The following is a 21,961-nucleotide window of genomic DNA, read 5'->3' as shown; positions in this document are numbered from 1 at the left end:
GAAACGCTCAGGAGCCTTCAGAGGCGCTGACTGCGGGGCGTAAGTAGCTCTCCAGGGTGCTGAAGTTGTCTCCAAACGCGACAGACGCAGCGCAAGAGCCCTGCCTGTCACTGTCAGCCCCGTAATCCAAACACTATGTGCTGTGCCGTGTCTTCGCACGAGCGTCACCGCGAGTCCTCGGGGTGAATAGGTAAGTTAAATTCTGGGATGGTTAGGTGAAAAAGGAGAACCGAGAGGACACCTGTAAAACTATCTCATCGGACATTGGAGCTGTCCTGATGGCATCGAAGACATGGTAGGCTCAATCATTTCAGTTTTCAGTTTGTCTCTTAATTCCATTTTTAGAAAATAGTCACTCCAAGATTAATTATTCCCGTCTGTTTTTACAGGTGTCACTGGTCTTATTGCTCATAAATAAGTGAACACAAAGATTCACTTCACCTTGGACACCTTGGAGGGAAAATGCAACATATTCCTCCTAACTTCAGAGGGACGCTATGGGAGTCCAACCATCCATATATTCCGATCATTAAAAGTCGACCAACTCTAACCGCACTGCCCTTTTACAACTTTCTGCTATGGGTCTTCATCGGAGTGTTGACGTTCCCCTGTTGTGTCCGATGTTTGATATTCAAAGTAGGGGTCTTGGGGCCTTGGAACTGCGACCCTGTGTACTACAGGGCGCTGCCTGCTGCGGCAGCCAGGCTCGCTGTAAGCAGGATCAACGGAGACCTGAACCTGGACCTGGGCCTGAAAATGGACTTTATTATCCTGCAGGAGCCCTGCGAAACATCCAAAGCTCTCACCGCCTTTATTTACTATGAGAAGACGGCGGATGCGTTTTTGGGCCCCACCAACCCTGGATATTGTATTGCAGCTTCTCTGCTGGCCAAGAACTGGGATAAGGCCGTCTTCTCTTACGGATGTGTAAACTACGAGCTGCTCCGCACCACAGGATACCCGACCTTTGCCAGGACGGTACCGTTCCCCACTGACGTGTTGTTCACCGTGCTAAAACACTTCAGGTGGGCCAGTGTTGTGGTGGTCTCCTCCAATGAGGATATTTGGGTGGATACTGCCGGGAGATTGGCCACTGCTCTGAGGAATAAGGGGCTTCCTATTCCCCTGGTTACACCTATGGGTATTAATGAGACTGAGGTGGAGAACACACTGAGGAGGATCAAGGCTGCAGGAGAGATCAGAGGTAAGGAGCTGGCATCATTAGAGTAATAAAATATAGATAGGCTACTGATTTGAGAGAGCTGCTGCTGAGAGATAATCATAAAGTTGAGCCAGACCACAATGGATCTACTCTAAATGATAAAAATACATGAGACATAAATTGTAATATAAGAACATAGGGGAACAGTATTACATAACAGGCAAACAATCAGCGATGCTGATTTGCTCATATCCCAGTAAGCTTATCACTCAGCCATCTGACCAGGCAGCCATTTTGACTGTGCAAATTTCACCTTGTGGTTAAGGTGAAATGGGAGGGCATGTTAATTTGTCAGTGGTTTATTATTGCCTCAATCCAACAGGCCACCGACAAACAAATCATTTTGACAAAAAGTTTAGTTCCAGGTATTCAGCCAAAGAACTGACTTTCACAAAATATATAAGTCTTTGTGATCTCATGATCAAGAGGAAGTCAGTGCATTACATCAAAGTGCATTTACTCCTCTCATTCAGTTGGGTTTGTCAAAAAAAAAAAAACTTTTGAGCACATTGCATTCACCCCAGAAGTGGAGCGCACTGGAGTGCTCTTTTACTACACTACTACACTCTATTTGATTCTGAGGTCAGATGACATATTTCAAACAAATATTTTACTGTTTTTTCCTTGTCCATTTCAGCTGTAATCATGTGTATGCACTCAGTCCTGGTTGGAGGTGAGCAGCAGGCGATTTTTCTCCTCAAAGCACGGGAAATGGGCCTGACCTCGGGGAAGTACGTGTTTGTCCCCTACGACACTCTCCTCTACAGTGTCCCCTACACCAACGTCTCCCATGCGCCCCTGCAAAACAACAGCAGGCTGAGGGAGGCCTATGACTCCGTGCTCACGATCACTGTGGCCTCTGAGCTTTTGTCCTTCAATGAAGCGTTCACTGCGGCCAAGAGGAGTGAGGAACTAACACTAGCTGTGCAGGCAGAGCAGGTAGGAACTGTTAACGATGTTACACCTGGGAGATAAAGGACAGGGGCTTGAAGTCTGTCTTAAAACTCTATTTATTATTCCCTGTCCAAATCCAGATCTTTAGTACATGCAAAATGTGTGTTTTTGCATGTATGTAGTCATTTTGAGTTAGAGAAATCAAATGAGGCCCCTCTAAAGTATTTTCTATCCAGGAATAAACATGAAGATAACATTCATATTATTAATGCCTTAATGATAATGCTTTGTCTTCCCAACCAAAAACCCTGAATCATCCTCACAGGTTAACCCACTCTTTGGGACCATCTATAACAGCATCTACCTCCTGGCTAACTCCATCCACAATGCCAGGAAAGCAGGCATGCAGCTGTCTGCCTCAAACCTGGCCTACTTCACAAAGAACACAACCTTCAGCGGTTTCAACCAGAAAGTCACAGTGGATGCGTCGAGGGAAGTCACGACCAACTATGTGATCCTGGACTCTGATAACAGTGGGAGCCAGCTGTACCAGACGTACATGGTGGATCTAACATCTGGAGAGCTACGTTTTGCAGGAAGATCCATTCATTTTCCAGGAGGAACTCCTCCAGCATCTGATTCCAGCTGCTGGTTTGAAAAGAGCAACACCTGCTCAGGAGGTACGATATTTCAGTTTGGCATGTAAATACACTCATGTTTTGAAGGAAATCTTCACAGTTGTATGGCATGCATTTAATTCATTTGGTCATTTATTCCTCACACCTTTATTTCCCAAACCCATTACTGTTTGTCATCCTCAGGTGTGGAGGTCGTCTATATCGTAGTGGTGTTGGCTGTCATCGTGACTCTGGCTGTAGGAGGGCTTGGACTTAGTTTTTATATCAGGTACACCTGAGCACTGTGTTTATTCATTTCCATCTGCCCCTGCCTTTGCCACCATTTCAAGAAAAGGGATTTTTGTAACAGAAAAGATGTATTTAAGTATTCAGTGTTGTGATGTGCAGAGTAAGAAATTGACTGTGGGAAGACTTGAGAGTAAAAAAGGAAGGTTTTACCCCCCTAAAGCATTACATGCTTATCGAACTAGGAAAGGATTACAATAACCTGCTTGAAAGTGGAAATCAATCAATCCTATTGATCTTAACCTATGGCAATGGGCAAAGAAACCTTTTAAAATGTCTGACTCTTATTGTAAAACCTATATATCTTCAGACCTGACTACCACATGCTAACATTAGACTAAAAGAGGTTCTCTTACAAGAATGTGTGTTTTCATTTACGTTTTCATCTTTTCCTAAATCTCACTGACAGACGGCGACTCCAACAAATCCAGCTGGTCAAAGGTCCCAATCGGATCTTACTTACCTTAGAGGATCTCACTTTCATCAACCCCCAACTTAGCAAAAAGGTAAGCAGCATCAATGTATCCTGGTCATCAGTATTTATGCTGAATGTTTAAGGACACATCTAATTTCTATTAAATCTATATCTGCTAAATGACCCACAGAAAATCACTTTGGAGGATTTGGCCGAGTCCAGGAGCGCTCTGGAAGAGAAATCTGCAGACCACTCACACTCCGTTAACAGCACGCAGACAGCGACTCATGAGACCACCAATGTAGCTGTGTATGAGGTAAGTTTCATCGCACAAGCCATTGCACTTGCTGCACTATTAAAGCAGAAGCAAGCAATCCGGTCGTTTTGGCTAACTTCTTGTCTTCTTGGATGGAGTTAGCAGTCCCCGCCCTCGTCCCTACGTCACCACATTCATGCGCATCCCTTGGCTGCACACACAGAGAGGACCGCCCCTTTATGCCGTTCTCTCTCCTCATTGGATAAAGGTTGTAGGATACAAGGAAAGTTTTCTCCTCGGCTTACAGCAGAGCAGAGTGACTGACAGACCCGTGTTTCAGACCAAACACTCTACACAGAGAAAAATAGAAATACGGAAATGTACTCAAAAGGGTACAAACCCTTGTCGCTCCAGGCGTACCTTTTTTAGAGACAATTTTGTACCCATTGGTGCCAGTACATTTTTGTACCTTTTCAAAATGTACCAGTTTAAGTACAACTGTACTTAAGTACAGTAGTATTGTGCACCTAGCATCTAAAGGGTATAATACCCTTTCAGGGGTTGGCAACAGGCGGCCCACGGGCCGAATGTGGCCCGCCGGACCTTCCAATGTGGCCCACGACTGAGATCTAATAGTTTAAGTACTGTATTTCTCGGTCTCTGTGCCTACGGCGCCTGTAAGTCAATGCGCTGGGACACGGAAACACGTGAAGGAAGCCCGTGAAAGACGTCGCCTCTGAGATGTAGAATGTGTGTTATAGAAGAGAAACACACATGTCAGGACCAGTGACTTGTATCATGAGAACAGACCTGATGGTCAGCCTCCTTTCATATTTAAACTGAAAATCACAGGGCATGTCTCAGGATACAAGCCAGCAGTGTAAAGTTCCAGCAGCATGATATGTAAATGATGATATGATGGGCTATGTCAAGATTTTTAATTTTATATCATACAAAACAAAACACCAAAGATGTGTATAAATAAAAAATGATGTGCACAAGAGAAATAAAAATATAAAATATAAACAACCAAATTATTAAGCAAAAAGGTGAATTTAATTTCAATCTAGGCCTATTTGAATGTCCAGCCCTCGGGGTGTCTGTTGAGAAAAATTCTGGCCCTTCGACAAATATAGTTGCCTACCTCTGCTTTAGATGCTAGGTGCACAATTGTACTTGTACAATATTTACTTGTACTACTTGTACGTTATACCCTGGGTATATATACCCTGAGTATATATGTAACCGGTGTGTGTGTTTGCTCTGCGACCTGCCCTGAGCGAGGATCGACACACAACCTCCTGCACCGGAGGCGACGATGCTAACCGCTTCGCCAAGACCTTCTCCTTACTGGTACCTCGTGACTGGGGCACACCACCATTACATATATTTACAAAAGAATTACTAGTTGAATGTTTAATTATTATCCCTACTTTCCTACTTAAGCTACTATTTTTTTCTAACACACTGTCTCTGATAATGTACCTTTAGGGGGTAAATATGTGTACTTTAGGAGTACATATATGTACCTTTTGCCATTCTGAAACATTTATGTGCCTTTTCTACCCCCAAAAGGTACACATAGGTACTCTAGAGTACAATAATTGGCCCTATAGGCTACAGTAGGACAGAACTGTACCTTTAAGTACAGAAATGTCCCCCTTCTGTACCCCTATTTTTCTCTGTGTATATAAGTGATTGCCGTCGGAAGATATAACTATTTAAGACTTATATTAACACAAACATTCCGCTTACTTCTGCTTTATGTTAGTGACAGAGTAAAGTGTTTCATTGTGAAGCTGCATGTCAAGGCCATTCGTTAAATAAATGGTAAGGTAAAATTAGACCATTTGGTTAAAGGTGGAGTAGAGATCAATTGTTCTGGTTAAAGTTGGAGTCAGGCCTGTGTTTTCACTTCTGATTCGTCTAAACATGTCCTGCAGGATTGAGCATTGACCATTTGTAATCAGGACTTACCACAATACTTCCTTACATAGAAAGTGTGGGTTTTGAGATAATGAACAGGGACCTGTGAGTTGTTTTATTGTCTGTCACCCATGTCATGATTATCCAAGAAAAGTAGAATCAAACTGGATTTGGTTGTAGATCATTTTCATTTCAGTAAGTCAGCAAGGATCTCTTACCAAGTCCACTGTCCCTAGGTTTGACCTTTCATGGATGATTCATTGTAATTCATGACTCATTGTGATTCACAGTATAGGACATATTGTATTGCCACATTTAGTTTCTGTGTATCTTCCCTTACAGGGTGATTGGGTTTGGCTGAAGAAATTTGACGAGGGCCATTTCAAGGAAGTGAAGCAGAGCACCACAAAGATTTTCACAAAGGTAAAGGAACATGTCTTGACCTACGTTGGACAAACAAGGCAGACACAAAGTTTAATCTTCACTCAAATGAAGTGATTTAAAATATGCTGTATAGTCTCTTGAATGTCATACATAGTCTAAACAGTCAGCAAACATCACAGATAAGCCGAAGGTTAAAAGTCTGTAGATTAACTGTTCATGCATCAACCTGTTTATCCACCTGTGCCGTCTCAGATGAAGGACCTGAGAAACGAGAACGTCAATCCATTCCTCGGCTTCTTTTCCGACTGTTTCATGTTTGCGGTGGTGACGGAGCACTGCTCGCGGGGCAGCCTGCAGGACCTGCTGAGGAACGAGGACGTCAAATTAGACTGGATGTTCAAGTCCTCGCTTTTGCTCGACCTCATCAAGGTAAACATACATGTTCTGCAGGTGTTGGATGAGAACATGGAGTTTCTGTCTTACCGCTGCGTTTTTAAGGCGTATTTTATATGATGTGAGTTGCATGTGTTTTGCTTCCAGGGTATGAAATATCTTCACCACAGAGATTTCCCACACGGCAGACTAAAGTCTCGTAACTGTGTGGTGGACGGGCGTTTTGTCCTCAAGATAACTGACCATGGTTTCAATGAGCTGCTAGAGTCTCAGAAAGCTCCAATAGAAGAACCTCCACCTGAAGGTAAACGCCTCATCCTAATTTGGTGGAAATTACAATTTACTTACTTCGTATAAAGCATTGAAGTTCTTTCTACTTTTTTCCCCTTCAGAACTATTTTGGACAGCCCCAGAGTTTCTGAGAGACTATACAACCTCACGGAAAGGGACCTTCAAAGGAGACGTGTACAGCTTTTCTATTATCCTCCAGGAGGTAGTGGTCAGAGGGCCACCATACTGCATGCTGGGTCTACCTGCTGAAGGTACTGCATGTATCCATCACAAAGGAAGATATGCTGACAAAGACAGGAAGATAAATTTGGGAAAGAGTTAACAAAAGATTTGAGACAAGCGATTAGTAGATTTCAGGAACTTGTGATCACCACCAATACAATATTCTAGTTTGACATTTGATTAATGTGTCCTATCTCCACTTTCTCCTCACCAGAGATTATCCGTAAGGTGAAGAAGCCTCCTCCGATGTGTCGCCCCACCGTGGCCCCAGACCAGGCTCCACTGGAGTGTATTCAGCTGATGAAGCAGTGCTGGAGCGAACTGCCCGACCGCAGACCAAACTTTGATGAGGTCTTTGCCAGGGTAACTTCTTTTTTTTTTTTGAAAAATCTGTTTATTGGCATTTGTAATTAAACACACACAAATCACAGATTCAGTAAATGTACACATTAAGCCCCCCGCCCTCCTCCCGCCACCCCATTGTCCCAAATCCTCTAAGAGAAAAGAAAATACAGAGAAAATAATGTGATAAGGGGGGGGGGAAAGGGTGACAGGGTAACTTCTTGGAGATGCTGTTGTGGCCTCTGTCTAGATCAGTTTTCAAAATATGACACTGTTTATCATGACTCTGTGTTTTGCAGTTCAAGCTCATCAACAAGGGTAAAAAGACCAACATCATTGACTCCATGCTGAGGATGCTGGAGCAGTACAGCTCAAACCTAGAGGATCTCATCAGAGAGAGAACAGAGGAGCTGGAGGTGGAAAAGCAGCGAACAGAAAAACTGTTGTCCGAGATGCTCCCACCGTGAGTTGACTCATGATCCAATAAATGTACTGTTCATTGCCTGATTTTTTTTTCTCTTACGTCACTTTTCTGTCTTTCTGTCTTCAGTTCTGTGGCCGAGGCCCTGAAGACCGGTGGCACCGTGGAGCCGGAGTATTTTGACGAGGTGACGATCTACTTCAGTGACATTGTAGGCTTCACCACCATCTCCTCGCTGAGTGACCCCATTGAAGTGGTCGACCTTCTCAACGACCTCTACAGTCTGTTCGATGCTGTGCTCAACAGCCACGATGTCTACAAGGTCAGAAAGCATGCTCGATATGCATGGTGAAATCTTTTGTGCCTGAAAATTGGTGGTTTCTCTCCATTAATATTAACAGAAATGTTTTTCTAGCCATGACATCTACTAGTTAGAGCCATGTTACCAGCAATCAGTGAAACAAAACACAATCATGTCTCCTTAAATGTTCTCATTGCCCAGGTGGAGACCATTGGGGATGCTTACATGGTAGCATCAGGTCTGCCAAAGAGAAACGGCAACAAGCATGCCGCTGAGATCGCCAACATGTCTCTGAACATCCTCAGCTCAGTGGGAACCTTCCATATGCGGCACATGCCAGATGTTCCCGTCAGGATACGAATAGGAATCCACTCAGGTGGGCCATGCTCAAAGCCAAAGTCCTCATCACCCATTTTACACTCATTAATTCTCTGCCCCAGGGTCATCTAGTGCCTCTGCACTGACGTTTGTAGGATACATGAAATTTGACTCGACCTAGTGACTGAACATTGTAGGACTGATTTTAATAGATAAAGGCAACATTTAGTCCTTTATATATACAGTATATTCTCCTACCGTAAGTGTTGAGTGTTGTTCAGCAGGTCTAACACAGCAATACTCTGTCTTGAATCTTCATCTCACTATTTAGAGTCTGGCTATTAAAGCAGAAGTAAGCGATCCGGTCGTTTTGGCTAATGCTGCGTTCCAGGCAGGCTTTTGAAACCGTAAATTACAGCTTCAAGTCACAACTTACGACTTTGTAGCGTTCCAGGCAACCCACTCGTGTTTTTCCGACCTGTTTTACCTGTGAAAGTCACTATAACGGCCACTCGTAACTTCCGACCCGTGAACTCGTACCAGATCGAACTGGTACGACTTCACAGGTCGGAAAAACACGAGTTACGAGTTGCCTTGAACGCACCATAACAGTCCTCGTCCCTACGTCACCACATTTACGCGCATCCCTTGGCTGCACACACAGCCCTGCATGCCGTTCTCTCTCCTCATTGGATAAAAATTGTAGGATACGAGAAAAGTTTTCTCCTCGGCTCAGAGCAGAGCAGAGTGACTGACAGACCCGTGTTTCGGTCCAAACACTCCCTGTAAGTGATTGCTGTCGGAAGATATAACTATTTAAGACTTATATTAACACAAATATATCACTCACTTCTGCTTTAAATCTATCTGTAGACTGGACCTATGCACTATACAACTGTGTGTAAGATGCAGCAAGCTTATGTCAAATGAGAAACTGAAAAAACAAAGAGGAAGTGATACAGCTGATATTCTTCTTAGGCAATTTCTACATATGGGTCTTTGTGTGCACAGGGCCCTGTGTTGCTGGGGTGGTAGGTCTGACTATGCCTCGGTACTGCCTTTTTGGAGACACCGTCAACACTGCCTCTCGTATGGAATCCACTGGGCTGCGTAAGTATATCCAAAATAATTGTTTGTGTGTATTGTTGTGTCGTTGCATGTGTTTGTTTTTTCATGTTACTCTCTTCTCTTCCTCCCTCAGCTTATAGGATCCATGTGAATCTGAGCACTGTGAAGATCCTCAATTCTCTTAATGAAGGTTATAAAATAGATGTCAGAGGCATGACTGAGCTAAAGGTAAGATTTGACCTCAGTGTTGGTGAATATTTTTAGAAACTCAGATTCCACTAATCCATGGCATTTTTGTCTTCCTCACAGGGTAAAGGTATTGAAGAGACATACTGGCTTGTTGGGAAAACAAACTTTACAAAGCCTTTGCCAAAACCACCGGAGATCAAACCAGGGTAAGAGCTTCCATTCACTGTTGTTATCCTCATACACACATCCTACCTAATCTTGAATTGCATAACTGCCATTAACCTGCGACCGATGCACGATGGATTCATGCAAACTGCAACTTCACTTCAGGGAAAACAATCACGGGCTGAACCCTGAGGACATAGCTGCGTACAGGAGAAAGAAAGCCGAGAAAAAGGCTTGACCTTCTTAGTTCAAACACAGGAGGTAGAGACCTGCATGCCAGCTGGTGTTGTCCTGTGCTGTGCTGTGTTGTGTTGTGGAAATATCTCTGTGACTGTCGGGTCAATGTGACCAAATGCAACCTTTTGAGCCTGTGTAGACACAATTCCCTTTCACTGAGTTTTGAATCTTAGCTGTGGCTTTGTGATTAACAAGTCGCTTTAATCTTTTGATCTTATCACCTTCTACATCTTTGTAAGAAGATTGGGGAAAGCCCTCTTTGCTCACTTCATTTACTTTCATTGTGGCTGACACATTTTCATAATTAACCTTTAACATTAGTTTTACTGTTGTGGCAGCATCGTGGTGCTTTTTGTTTGCTTTTCGTCTGATTTCTTGGTGTTTTCTTTTTTCTTTTTTTTAACATCTAATAAATGTCTGAATGTAAAAAATACAACTGTGATCTAAACTCCACTCTCTGCCTTTACTAGGGATAACTGGCAGTTGATGGTGACAGAGGAGATAAAGACACATTTTCGCAAGGCCAACAGGCAGGTGGACAACAAAATCTAAATGAGAGGAAGAGGAGGAAAGATGTGAAAGAAAAAAACAAGAGGAGAGGAGGACACATCGAGAGAAATAAAGGGACAAAGAGCTGGGAGAGGCAGGCAGGGGAGAGAGGGCAGCACCCAGCCTCTCGCTGTGGCTTAATGCAGACTTCTTTAACAGGATTGTCCATCGGCTGGCTAATCTGCCTGCAGCCAACGCAGCAGAACCCGACGGTGCTAATGTAATGAGAGTTGTCGCATTACCTGCCTACGTATCTGCTGCCGAGAAGCACAAGGAAAGTGCACCCGCCCCTTAATGAAGGATGCACTCATTCACTCCTCTCTGCGCACACTGGCCACTGAGTGGTCACCTATTTCAGGGCAACCAGAGGATCACCCATCGGAAGATTGAACGCCCCAAACGCCTATTTCAAAATGAAATGTTATTCTTTCTTTTTTTTTCTGCTGATAATGTCTGTTCTTAGTTTGTCATGAAAGCTCATAATAGAGTTGTGGAGCCAAGGCTGGTACTTAGCTATGGCTGAATATTATTATGTTATTAGCCCTCCAAAGCTGGAGGCAAAGGCTGCTATTGTATATAACTGTTAAAAGAGAAGAAACAGAAAAGATAATTTTGCCACTTATATTTCTACTCTACTAGAGCTGAATGGGAAGGAACAGTCAGTCCAGCCAGTAAATGTCCATTCCTATAAATATGTAATGTATTTTTTTAATTGTCACCTTCTTAATGGTTCACCTCTGAAAAAAAAAAAAGATTTTCTGCTATAGTCAGTTGAATTTTACTGTTTCCAAAGTGCTCAGTGATGGATTCATTCTGCTCACACGTCATTGTGATATATATATCAGCACCTACAATTTTGGTTAAAGTAAATTAAAATTGACTGTCACAGCTATAGGCTTCATGGAACAGTTAGATTTCTGAATTATACGACACTCATACTTTAAATAATAGACCTGTAATACAAAGCTTTAAATGATGTGAAAGGAAACCATTTATTATGACAATTCTGCTTTTTTTCTTCCTTTGCATATTATTATCACAAGTTTACATCCTGTCTTTAACGGGTCAATGCAAGAACACAATCTGTGTGTGTGTGCCTGCCTGTTCACGCAACAATTTTATACAACCAACCTTTCTTCACTATATAAAATCACAGAGTAATTTTTGTACATGAATCCATAAATGTTTGTGTCCGAGTTCAGGGAAGCATACTGAACGTACAACAACATTATTTATGGAGTGATACAGCTCCGTTCCTCAACAGCTCATGTTGCACCATATAAATCTTCTACCATGTTACATGTAAAGACTTGCAGAGGTTCAGGTACAGTTTCCCTCACAGGAGCATGTTGTGTGTGTGAAGAGCACCATCTAGTGTTCGGTCTAGGACATTTAACAAATTTTTATATATTGAGTGCTTTTGGGTAAGAGTAAAAGCAACAAAATTTAGTCGATCGCTGGAGTTTATTAAAATGCCATGTTAGGTGTAAGGGAATACCTGAGAGCACAAACTGCTAAAAAGAAAATGAAAAAAAAAAAATTAAAATGACATGAAACCAAATAAATAATAATGATATTAACGTGGTAGAAGTGTAATTGTGAAAGTTTTGATCCAAATCCTGAAATAAAAAGTCTTGTCTAAAACAAACCATAGATATTAACATTTGGAAATAATCTCCTTATATCCAATTTTAATGTTGACTAGGAGAAGCTTAATTCATGCTTGGTGTACAGCAAAATCAGTCAGAAACTTGTACATTGTGTAATTTATATGTTGTTATTTTGTCTTGTGTATTATTCCTGCACTGCAAAGTACAATGTGTATGTAAATATGACACGATAAAGTAATTAAACCATGGATTTTTAACATCTCCCTAATAGCTGTCTTACTCTTTACAACCAGAAGGTGGTGCTACAGCTCTCACACAGAAATCCATTCATTGCATACAAAGGGATTGAATAATTTTATAAAGGAGAAGTCGTGAAGTTGTTACAACATTTGTGATGAAATATTGCTATAACATGTCATCAAAATACTTATTAAAGGGTTATATATACAACAAGAAAGAAAAAGAAATAGTGATATTGATCTATTGATGTTTTGTCAACCTACTGTTGAGTTGCCACTACACCTTTTCATTGGCTGGCAGGAAATTAAGTTTCCCACTCACCATGAAAACCCTGCACTCCAGTTTTTCCACTGCCGAGTCAGCTGTTCCTTGAGCTGGGACGCTCCATTTAAAGTTCTTTTTATATAAGCCAGTGGTGGTTAAAGAAATGAACCACCAAATTCTCTAGCTGGTTTTCTGCAGTGGATAAGCAATATGAGGGAAGGAAGGCCTTTTGTCATATCCCTGCATTCCAGACCTGATGGGATTGTTTGACCTCCAGCCAGCTGGAAAGATTGTTATCCCTTTTCCTTTGAGACGGTAACTCTAGCGTGCTCACATTCCTCTGTTCCCCACTCTACAGGACTGTCTGAACAGCGCTTATAAAAATAGGACACACAAACAAAGGCCCTTTTCTTTATTTTTTTTATTGAAAAATGAACACTCGATTTCATAATCACACAATCCAAACAGCTTCTGTGTGGAAAATACCTGCAGCATCAACAGCATGGTTGGCAAGTGGACATTATATTAAGCACCAGACGTTTGCCACCTTTCCACTGCGAGCTCGGCTGGTGCAGAGGAACGATTCAGTGCAGTGCAGAATGGAGGCAACGGAAGCAGATCTGTAACAAAAAAGCTTGTGTGCAAAGATCTTTTTTTCTTTAAACATTAAAGATAATGGAATAAAAAGCACAGCCCGAACAACAATGGCTAAAGTACAATGTTAAGAAAAAGAGATCATACTTAATATAAGCATGTTGTCTAGGCTGCCAACTGCTGCTTGTTTGTGGAAATGCTCAAATGCGCCACATATTTGTGTGTGTTTTTCTCTGTGATTAAGGACATTATTTAATCCAAAAGGGGCTTAAGGCTGGGGCTTAAAGATACAAAATTGTTCCCTGGGAAGGTTTTAGTGTGTCTAAAAACAGAAAGCTCAGATATTCCGTCCACAGCTTGTCTATTGGAATGTGCTCATGAGGTAACAGTCATACCAAAAACGTGCACACAGGATCCTGACATAATTTCACAAAGCTACCGAACATGATTCGCATAACGTTAACATTATAGCTCGTCACGCATCTTGTCTCCCTTGGGCCTGACCACTCTGCCGATGTAAAGGATGGAGTTGGTCTTGTTGTCCTTCACCAGGAAGATGAAGGGGTGGTCCACGTAGAAAAGTTTGGGGTTCCTCAGCTTCTCGGTGCCGAAGATGCTGGTGTCGAAGGGATTCCCCTCCACATCCAGCTCCAGGGCGGACGCGTGGAAGACGTTGGAGAGGTACAGGTCCTTCTTTCCAGAGATGTTTGACAGGTCGGCCTTGGCCTTGTCCACGGCCTCAGTCAGGCCGAGCTCAGCCAGGTGTTTCTGGAAAAGACATAGAAACACATTTTCTCAACATGTAGCATTTGGTTTATTTTCCAGATGTCTAATTGTTGTATCTCTGTCTGTGTTGTTGTGACAACCAACAACCGAATCATCAGTTTACCTGCAGATTGTGGCTGACTTCCAGAGAGATCTTGGGAAGAGAGATGGCCACGGCTTTGTTCTCCATCTTGCCGAGCCAAGCGTCCACCTGCTTCCTGGTCAGGAGCTTCTCCAGGCGCTCCAGCGGCTCCAGGTGGTAGGGCATGATGAGGATCATGGAGGCCTGCTTCTGACCCAGAGGCATGCTCAGCACAAAGAGGCGGTTCTCTGTGTCCTCGTGGAAGTCGTACAGACCTGCGAAGAGCAGTCACAACAGTCAGATAGCTTATCTAGCGTGCATTCTTGTCGAGGCAGATATGAGGGTCTGAAGACAAAACAAGATGAGGAGCTCAGACTATACCTGTGCGATGCATCATGGGAACTCCAACGGTGAAGGAGCGACTAACCAGGAAGCCTCGATTGTCCACCATTTTCTCATGGAACTTCTCATCCCAGTGAGCTGTGGGACAAAATGTTAAAAGCTTTGTTATACACCTCTGAACCATGAAGGTAAAAACACAACAGTGCTTTGCATGAAAGATATTGTTGATACTCACGCTTGAAGAACATGGCGTTGACGATCATGGCTCCATCTGCGTTCTGCACATCCTTGGTGATCTCAGGCAGTTTGCCATTGGTCGACTTTGCCGCCCATTCGTTGATGGAGTTCACGGCGCTCCTCTTGTCCCTGAAGTTGATTTTGGAGTGGTCGTAGTTGTAGTGCTTCTTGCTGTTCTTCACAAAGTCATCAGCGAAGGAGACGGAGCTGGGGCCGTAGAGGCGGTTGTTGATCTTCCAGGTGGTGTTGCGTGTCTTGGCATCGCTCACCTTTGGGAAAAAAAGCAATGTTTAATCTCTCACAAATGTGGAAAAGATTGAAACTACCTATCTATATTGTAACAAAGTCTAATTACTAGGGATGATATCTTGTTGTAGCTACCTCAGTGAGCAGCTCAGACAGCCCTGCATGCAGATGCTCATCCTTCAGTTTGTCAGCACTGAGGACGGTTTTGACCTGGGAGGCCGTGGAGGCTTTTCCACCAAGAGCCACCATCCCCAGAGAAGAGGCCACCACCACGGGAGAGATGAGGATGTTCTCTGTATCTTTCTCCTTGGCCATTTTGTGGTAGAGGCTACATCAAAATCACATCAGATCAGTTATTTATTTGTAAAAAAGAAAACTGAAACTATAATTAGGCAACTTCATGTTACAAAATATATGACCAGCTTATACAGAAACAGACCTAAAAGCCAGGTTGGCGCTGTTGTCAGCCAGCGTGGTAGCATGGCTGCTCAGTTTCTTCTTGTCCTCTGCAGAGGCCACGAGGGCCAGCAGACAAAGAGCGACAATGTTGATCATCCACATCCTGTCTGTCTCCAAAAGCAGCTGCAGCAGCCTGCAAAAAAGGAACAAAAGAAAAAAAAAAGATAAGGCTTAACACGACTTGATCTGGGTTGTTTAGGAAACACCAAATAAACCATATGCATAAGTACTGGGTTTGAGATGGAAGGCACATGTCAGAATATCTCCTAAGTATGTATATCCAGAACTATATCCACTTTTATACTCTATGTTTAGCAGGAAGGAAACGTGAAACTGCCAGGACACAGACTGGGATGTGACGATGTGAAAGCAGGGAGGGGTTTGGCTCAGCCCACACAGACGTTAGGGAAGGCCTCCAGTTTGAGGCAGACATGTTGGCTGCCACGTCGGCAGCGACTGGAGGCTCAGCTGTACAGCTGGAGCTGCTGTCCTCTCTGTGCGGGCTCAAAGCTGTAATATGATGCCTCTCAGTTCTCTACATTTACTTAAACTGATGCAAACTGCTGCACATCTTAAACTCACATAACTTCAAGTACTTACTGTTCTTGTGTCAGTAGAAATAGGTATCAGAAAACACTGTGTTTGATGCATTTGATTTTGTTCTCTCTGTCAAAACAGGGCGTGTGCCTGATGGCTCTGATTCATTCAATCACTTGTTCAGAAGAATGACTAAAAGTATATAGCCTGAGGTTGTAATTCACCAGCCGCCCTGGTGTCTCTAAAGACGCTTCTTTCTCTCTCTCCCCTCGACCGGTGCAGATATACTGTATATGTGTCAGCATCTCACTATTTGCATATTTGTGATACAGCGGAAACGGCTTTTGCATCATGCTCGGATACCTTGAGATGCTTTGATGTCTGCGATTTTCATTCTGAAAGACAAGAGGTGTATGTAGTAATCTCCACAGAGCAGGCAAGGAAACATTATTCAGGCTCTGATGGAAACATTCTGAGTCGTCCGATTTCTCATCTAATGCTCTCAAGTTTTCATCTGTTGAACTTAAGATATCAAGTTAGATTTACTGTACTAGTTAGTCACTCGCCCCTTTATAGTCAGACACGTAAGCTGTTTTCATTGGTTGTGTCTGACCCAGAAAAAAACTTTCATCCAATCAGCTGTGCCACAGTGGAGAAGCACAGATTTATAGAGGACATGTTGGGACCACTCCTCCACAAAAAGTGACAGCTCAGAGTTAATAAGAAAAGCAAGATTAGATGCACGTACAGAGCTTTTTTCTCGGTGAATTCCCATTTAACTACATTTAAACAGACAACAAAGCAGTGGCATGCAAGGGAAGTGGGGAAAAAAAGCATTGCTGGGATAAGTTGTGTGAAAACTTTAAGCTCTGCCGACAAATCTGTGCTCATTTTTTCTTGCAAATACACTGAAAACATTTCGTGGAATATGCAGGTCAAACAGTCAGAAAAATAGCAGTCGACTCCAAACTGGTTAAAATGGAACAAATGGTGCACTGTAACTTTAAACCTCAACAACAAGCAGCCCCTTCGCCCCTCTGCATTCCTCCCTGCAAACAAAGGCCGTTATCTTCTGATCCTTACCTGGCACAGAGTCGCTGGGTTTCTTCTCTAGAGTTGTGTCCCGTGGATTGTGTAACTGTAGCACAGACTTGTGCTCTATATAGCCTGGGAGAGAATCTTCTAGAAGTGGGAATGGGATATTCAAATGAGGGTGTCTCTGTTTTCCCCAGGAAGTTGGGAGCTGGGACGTCCCACAGGCTGGGCAAAGAAAGGGGTCGGCTGAAGCTAATTCTTCAGACCTGATCTGAGGTCAGCTTTGAAACTTTCCCATGAGCGGCTACAGAGAGAGACTCGGAGGAAATCTGATCGTGGTTCAGCTGTGGCTGCTATGGTGTGCAGAGATACTCCACAGCCTCTAGGTCCTAAAGCTGCTTTCTGACTCAATCTGCAACACTGATTTCATCACGTGTAAAAGATAAAGATAATACTGTTTTAATAAGAACTGAATGATTCTTATGCAGAGGAAAATACAGGATGTGTTGTGTCAAAGCTTGTTTTTTTTTGCAGTTGCTGCAGCTTGGAGAGAGAGCCTCTTTGGGACACCGCCCCTCAGTGAATGGAAACAACTGTTCTCAGAGCGCACACAGTAATTTATTGTTGTTAACCTCATTAGACCGATGTCTAATTTCAAAAGGAAATGTCCTGAGCTTTTAAAAAGCTTCATTCAAACAGTAGTTAAGCTTCAGAGAAGTTACAAGATCTCCAGCCCTGTCCCCATCCTTACCCTCACCCTCACCCTCACCCCCCACCCCCACAGTGCCACGTCTATTCTGATTGCAGGTTGCTGGAGTCATGGGGGGTGTTGCAGAGGAACAACAGTCGTAAAAACTGCTGTGTCCCGGTGAGGCCCTGCTTTAAACATGTGTGAAGGGACCTTTTAAACAAAATAAGGTGTAAGTAAAATGCATGGAAATCTGTCCAACCTTTACTTTAAGACAAAAAAAGATGGTATGTAAGTCTGCATTACGACATCAGAGTCTAACTATGGCAGCCATAAGTTAACTTTTTCTGTAGAATTTACAGAATTAAATCAAAAACGTGCCAAGATCATAACTTCGATAGATAAGTTATGCACAGTATAAAAATACTGATCATGGTGTTTAACACATTCCAACCAGAGGAATTCCATCAATCCCTTAATCCCCAAACTCCCCCCTCTCTTGAAGCTCTCAGCGAACTGTCCTGACATGCCAACTGATGAGTGACTTGCCCTTTTTCAGGCATCCAGACACAGAGGATAGAGCAAAACAAATCTCAATTCTCTACTTGCATGGTTCAGGCATGATCGCTATACTGTAGAAGTCAGATAACATGTGGGTCATATGTCGGGGGGGAAGGGGGAACATTTTGTGAGATTTGACGCAGGAGCAGACTTGCAGCTGCTTCCCTGCTGAGGGGGGTATTTGTCATTCTGGCAAAGCCCCAGGAGCAGCAGTTTACACCCAAATTCCTCAGCATGTGGAGATTGAGGGCAATTTCTGGGGTAAACAAGCCTGGTCAGATCTCCCAATTCACTTAATATCCATTTAAAAAGCACTCCCTTCTTTGTCTATTGAAAACAAGACAAGAAAGGGCAGGAAACAAGATTGAGATGGCGTCTCATTGCAAATTCTCCGTGATACTGCATTTGTATGTCCCATTGCATGTAAGAATAGTGCACAAAGGTATTTTACTGAAAACAGAACAACATGTTAATTCTTTTTTTAGGGTTTAGTATAAAATAGCTAGAGGGGTCATTCAAGGAGGTCACACATCCTGTACTGTGTGTGACCTCTTTAAACTGTCTATATAAACCATGTGTCTACGTGCCTCTGTGAGCATAAAGACTCCTGTTGCCTACTTTTCAGTATCAACAGTTTAGATACTGAAGTACTTTCATCTTTTTAATCATGGCAGGGAACTGACTCATCAGCACAACAATACATGATGCAACATTTCAGCAGTGAAAGTTAAAAGATTGTCGGAATACGTCACTTTTTCCCCCCCTTTTTTCTTTTTTTTAACAGTGTCTGATGTAAGAGCAGGGATAGCGAACCTCAGAGGGTGGGTGGAGCAATCCTTGCAAAAGTACAGCAACCAAATGCTATTTTCAGGGACAGAAGCCCGTTCAACATCTGCACATTATTACATCGACCACAGCACCATTCCTGGTCAAATTCATCCTCAGCTCTTTCTCTATCTTACTCTCTGGTTTAATTTCTAGTATTTGGATTAAAATAATAGATTAATTCATCACTGTGTTATTGAGAAATACTGACTGTAAAGTATTTGTAAAGAAGAAGCTGTAGGTTTGTCATACAAATAGTGTTATTGATATTGATTTTGTGAATTTTGCATGGATTTGAGAGCAAAAGGTTGTTTCTGCAGTTGCATTATGGGACTACTGTGGAGTAAAACAGAACTGTAGGAGGGTTGTAAACAAGCCATCTGTGTTAGCTCTGCAACCAAAAAGACTAACAAGCTTTTTGGCATCCAGCTGCCACTGTTGATGGGTTTTCCAAACACGTCTCTTCCTGCTTATCTCCTCTAAAGCATATTAGTGTTAGGTCTCCCATCTCGTACGCTTTCCTCAAGGCCAATATTGTTCATTGATTCCAGTGCTACAGTGCTCTTCCCAGGTTTATTCTCGACTCTTGGAGGAGTAAAAAACCAAATATTTTTTATTGCGACAACAACAGTGCTCTCTGTCATTCACAGTTTCAGCATGATAGCAGGTTTCTAAAAGAATGTTAACACTGTGTTCAGTGATAACCTTTGTACTACATTGGTTGTTTTCCTGCATACAGCCACCGCTCCACAGGGGGAAAAAAACTTTGATACAAGGACTTCAGTGGAGGAAGTAGAGCACAACTGCCGAAAAGCTCATGACGCAAGAGCTCAGACATATTTCAGCTCTGTTACATGATGTAACTTCCATATACAGTACATATATCATATACAGTATTCTGTCTATGATGTGCATTGTCAATCAAACCCATGCTTATTTTACAGTGACATTGTGCAATGTTTTCTCAGTGGATCTTTAATTTCATATTGACTGAAGAACATTTGCTCTATTTATTAAATTAAAACAGACACATTTAAGTAGTTGGAATATTAGATGTTATTGAGGCAAATATTAATAAATGAAATGTGTAGCAAATGTATGTGTACTATGTCGTTTTAAATCTTTGATTTACTGTATAGCACTCTGCCCAACAAACTTGCACAGTCCATTATGAACAGATTTAAGTTTGATCTGATATGTTTTCAGTGGTCTCATTTAAAGCAAATCAATTACTTAGTTAATCTATCATCTTATCTCCTTACACAACACAGTTGTCCATATCTTTTGATGCTGAGACCTTTCATTAACCAAAATAACTCATTTTGATTGTATATTTCAGAAAAAGAGCCTTTGCAGATCATTTTTCTCACATTTAAAAGTCTAAATTTTGGGCTCACAGGAGCTGCAGTGATGACAAAGTCTTAAATCTTAAGGTGAATCCTTTAAGGGTCTGAATATAGAATGACCATGCCCCCTGGTGGGAGAAGTTTTAATGCTTCCTTCAAAGGTCACCAAAGGTCCTTTAATTAAAGTAGTCAGTTAATTAAGGCAGTGTGAAGCCTGTCTTACTCTAGAGATGCCCTTAATTAAACTTATTTCATCAGGCTTCATCTTAAAATACAGACAGGCTACTGGGAGCTCTGCACATCAGCCAGAGGAATCCAGTGACTGTTGGGTGTTTTTTTTTTTTAGGAAAGCCTAATATCTTGGATATGAACTCTGAATGTTCACAATATTAGAAGAGGAAAGAGTAATCTTTCTTTGTGCTGGCCAGACAGTATCCTGAAAACAGATCCAATGGCAGCTGTTGTGCTGTGGCCTAACAACCACTAGATGGCGTAAAAAAGCAACCAAATAAATAATTAGGCCTACCAATTTCTCCCTTGAGGCAGGTTTTCAATAGAGCAGCCACCCTTAGAGATAAATCCAAACACACATGATTGATTTATTCGACATCATAAAGTTACATGCATGGTCAGCAATTCTGAGACGTCATTAGCCCGTGTTGCTGCCTTGAATCTGTGTATAGAAGCAGCTAATGTTGCATGAAGAGATGGAAGAAAGGGAAAAAGGATAAATAATGCAAAGTGTGGTGGGAGCAACAAGGCGAAATATCACATGTGAGACATATTGAGGCACTGGGATAAAATATTCAGAGAGAAACTGAGATGAGATGCATTGCCTTGTGCGTAGCCCACACTGTAAATCCCAAATTTAGTCTCTCAACTTAAAAAGTTTATTGGAAGCGGCCTGCACACAAAACTTGTTTACATGTACACCAACTATGTAGGCGGTGAAAACCCGTAAGGCAACGCCTGTTACACGACAACACCCTTCACAACAGGACCAACCTCAGCCAAGACCATCTATGCAAACTGCTGGACCACTGTCTAAATACCACCTTTTCCCAAAGCAACAGGGGGTACTACAGACAAAAACATGGCTGTGCTATGAGCTCACCTCCCATGGTGATGAACCTCTTCATGGAAGAGGCAGAAAGCAGGGCCCGGGACGCTTTCAGTGGAATGGCACTGAATCCTCTGTAATATACAAACATGTTTTTTTCTGGTCTCATAACATCACTGATGTAAAATTAAAGGAAACTGAAATCATAAGTCTTAAACATTTCATTATTTCATAATTAGCTCTCTATAACGTCAATAAAATCTCTCTGGCTTCGATCTGTGGGATAATTGCTACATATTGTGTATATAAGATAAACTGTAGAGATCAATATACAAAGCCAGACTGTTTCTGTTGCTCTCCAGAGGGCGGCACTGAAAGGATTGTACCTGGCTGTCAAATTCCAGCAGACCTTCAAAGTGAGAACAAGCTGTTTGCATTGGTATTTAGATGATAGAGTCTGACTCTTTGTTCCCCCTGTCCCCGCTTTAGTCAAATTCTGCTTCCTTTCAGACACTATCAGTCACAATATCTCTGCCTGACCCTGCTGCATTACG

General features: G+C 42.5%; 2 protein-coding genes across 4 annotated transcripts; one reads left to right on the top strand and one right to left on the bottom strand.

Moving 5' to 3' along the window:
- Nucleotides 1-462: 462 nt before the first annotated feature.
- gucy2f (guanylate cyclase 2F, retinal) lies at nucleotides 463-10,519 on the top strand (the record flags this gene model as incomplete). The annotated part of the gene is made up of 18 exons (XM_083985787.1): nucleotides 463-1,204; nucleotides 1,860-2,161; nucleotides 2,442-2,796; nucleotides 2,938-3,022; nucleotides 3,449-3,545; nucleotides 3,645-3,770; nucleotides 5,979-6,059; nucleotides 6,273-6,449; nucleotides 6,561-6,717; nucleotides 6,806-6,955; nucleotides 7,141-7,289; nucleotides 7,568-7,731; nucleotides 7,819-8,011; nucleotides 8,192-8,366; nucleotides 9,320-9,418; nucleotides 9,510-9,604; nucleotides 9,686-9,771; nucleotides 10,438-10,519. 18 exons carry the CDS (start codon nucleotides 463-465, stop codon nucleotides 10,517-10,519), a joined length of 3,315 nt encoding a protein of 1,104 aa, XP_083841913.1.
- A 2,557-nt stretch (nucleotides 10,520-13,076) lies between these two features.
- serpinh1b (serpin peptidase inhibitor, clade H (heat shock protein 47), member 1b) lies at nucleotides 13,077-17,078 on the bottom strand. Of its 3 annotated transcripts, XM_083985304.1 has the most exons (8): nucleotides 16,976-17,078; nucleotides 16,256-16,287; nucleotides 15,336-15,488; nucleotides 15,032-15,224; nucleotides 14,649-14,919; nucleotides 14,453-14,551; nucleotides 14,114-14,346; nucleotides 13,077-13,992 (listed from the first exon to the last, which is right to left on the bottom strand). In XM_083985304.1, the coding sequence occupies exons 3-8, from the start codon at nucleotides 15,455-15,457 to the stop codon at nucleotides 13,690-13,692; spliced, it is 1,221 nt and encodes a 406-aa protein (XP_083841430.1). In that variant the 5' UTR covers nucleotides 15,458-15,488; nucleotides 16,256-16,287; nucleotides 16,976-17,078; the 3' UTR covers nucleotides 13,077-13,689. The 3 variants fall into 3 exon arrangements, with proteins under 3 accessions (XP_083841430.1, XP_083841431.1, XP_083841432.1); XM_083985305.1 differs by lacking the exon at nucleotides 16,256-16,287 and having other exon boundaries at nucleotides 16,976-17,038; XM_083985306.1 differs by lacking the exon at nucleotides 16,976-17,078 and having other exon boundaries at nucleotides 16,256-16,289.
- Between the last annotated feature and the right edge of the window lie 4,883 nt (nucleotides 17,079-21,961).

This window comes from Trachurus trachurus (assembly GCF_905171665.1).
Source record: "Trachurus trachurus genome assembly, chromosome: 13".
Classification (NCBI taxonomy): Eukaryota; Metazoa; Chordata; class Actinopteri; order Carangiformes; family Carangidae; genus Trachurus; species Trachurus trachurus.
The sequence above is the reverse complement of the archived record's forward strand: the minus strand, read 5'-3'. Positions and strand labels throughout refer to the sequence as shown.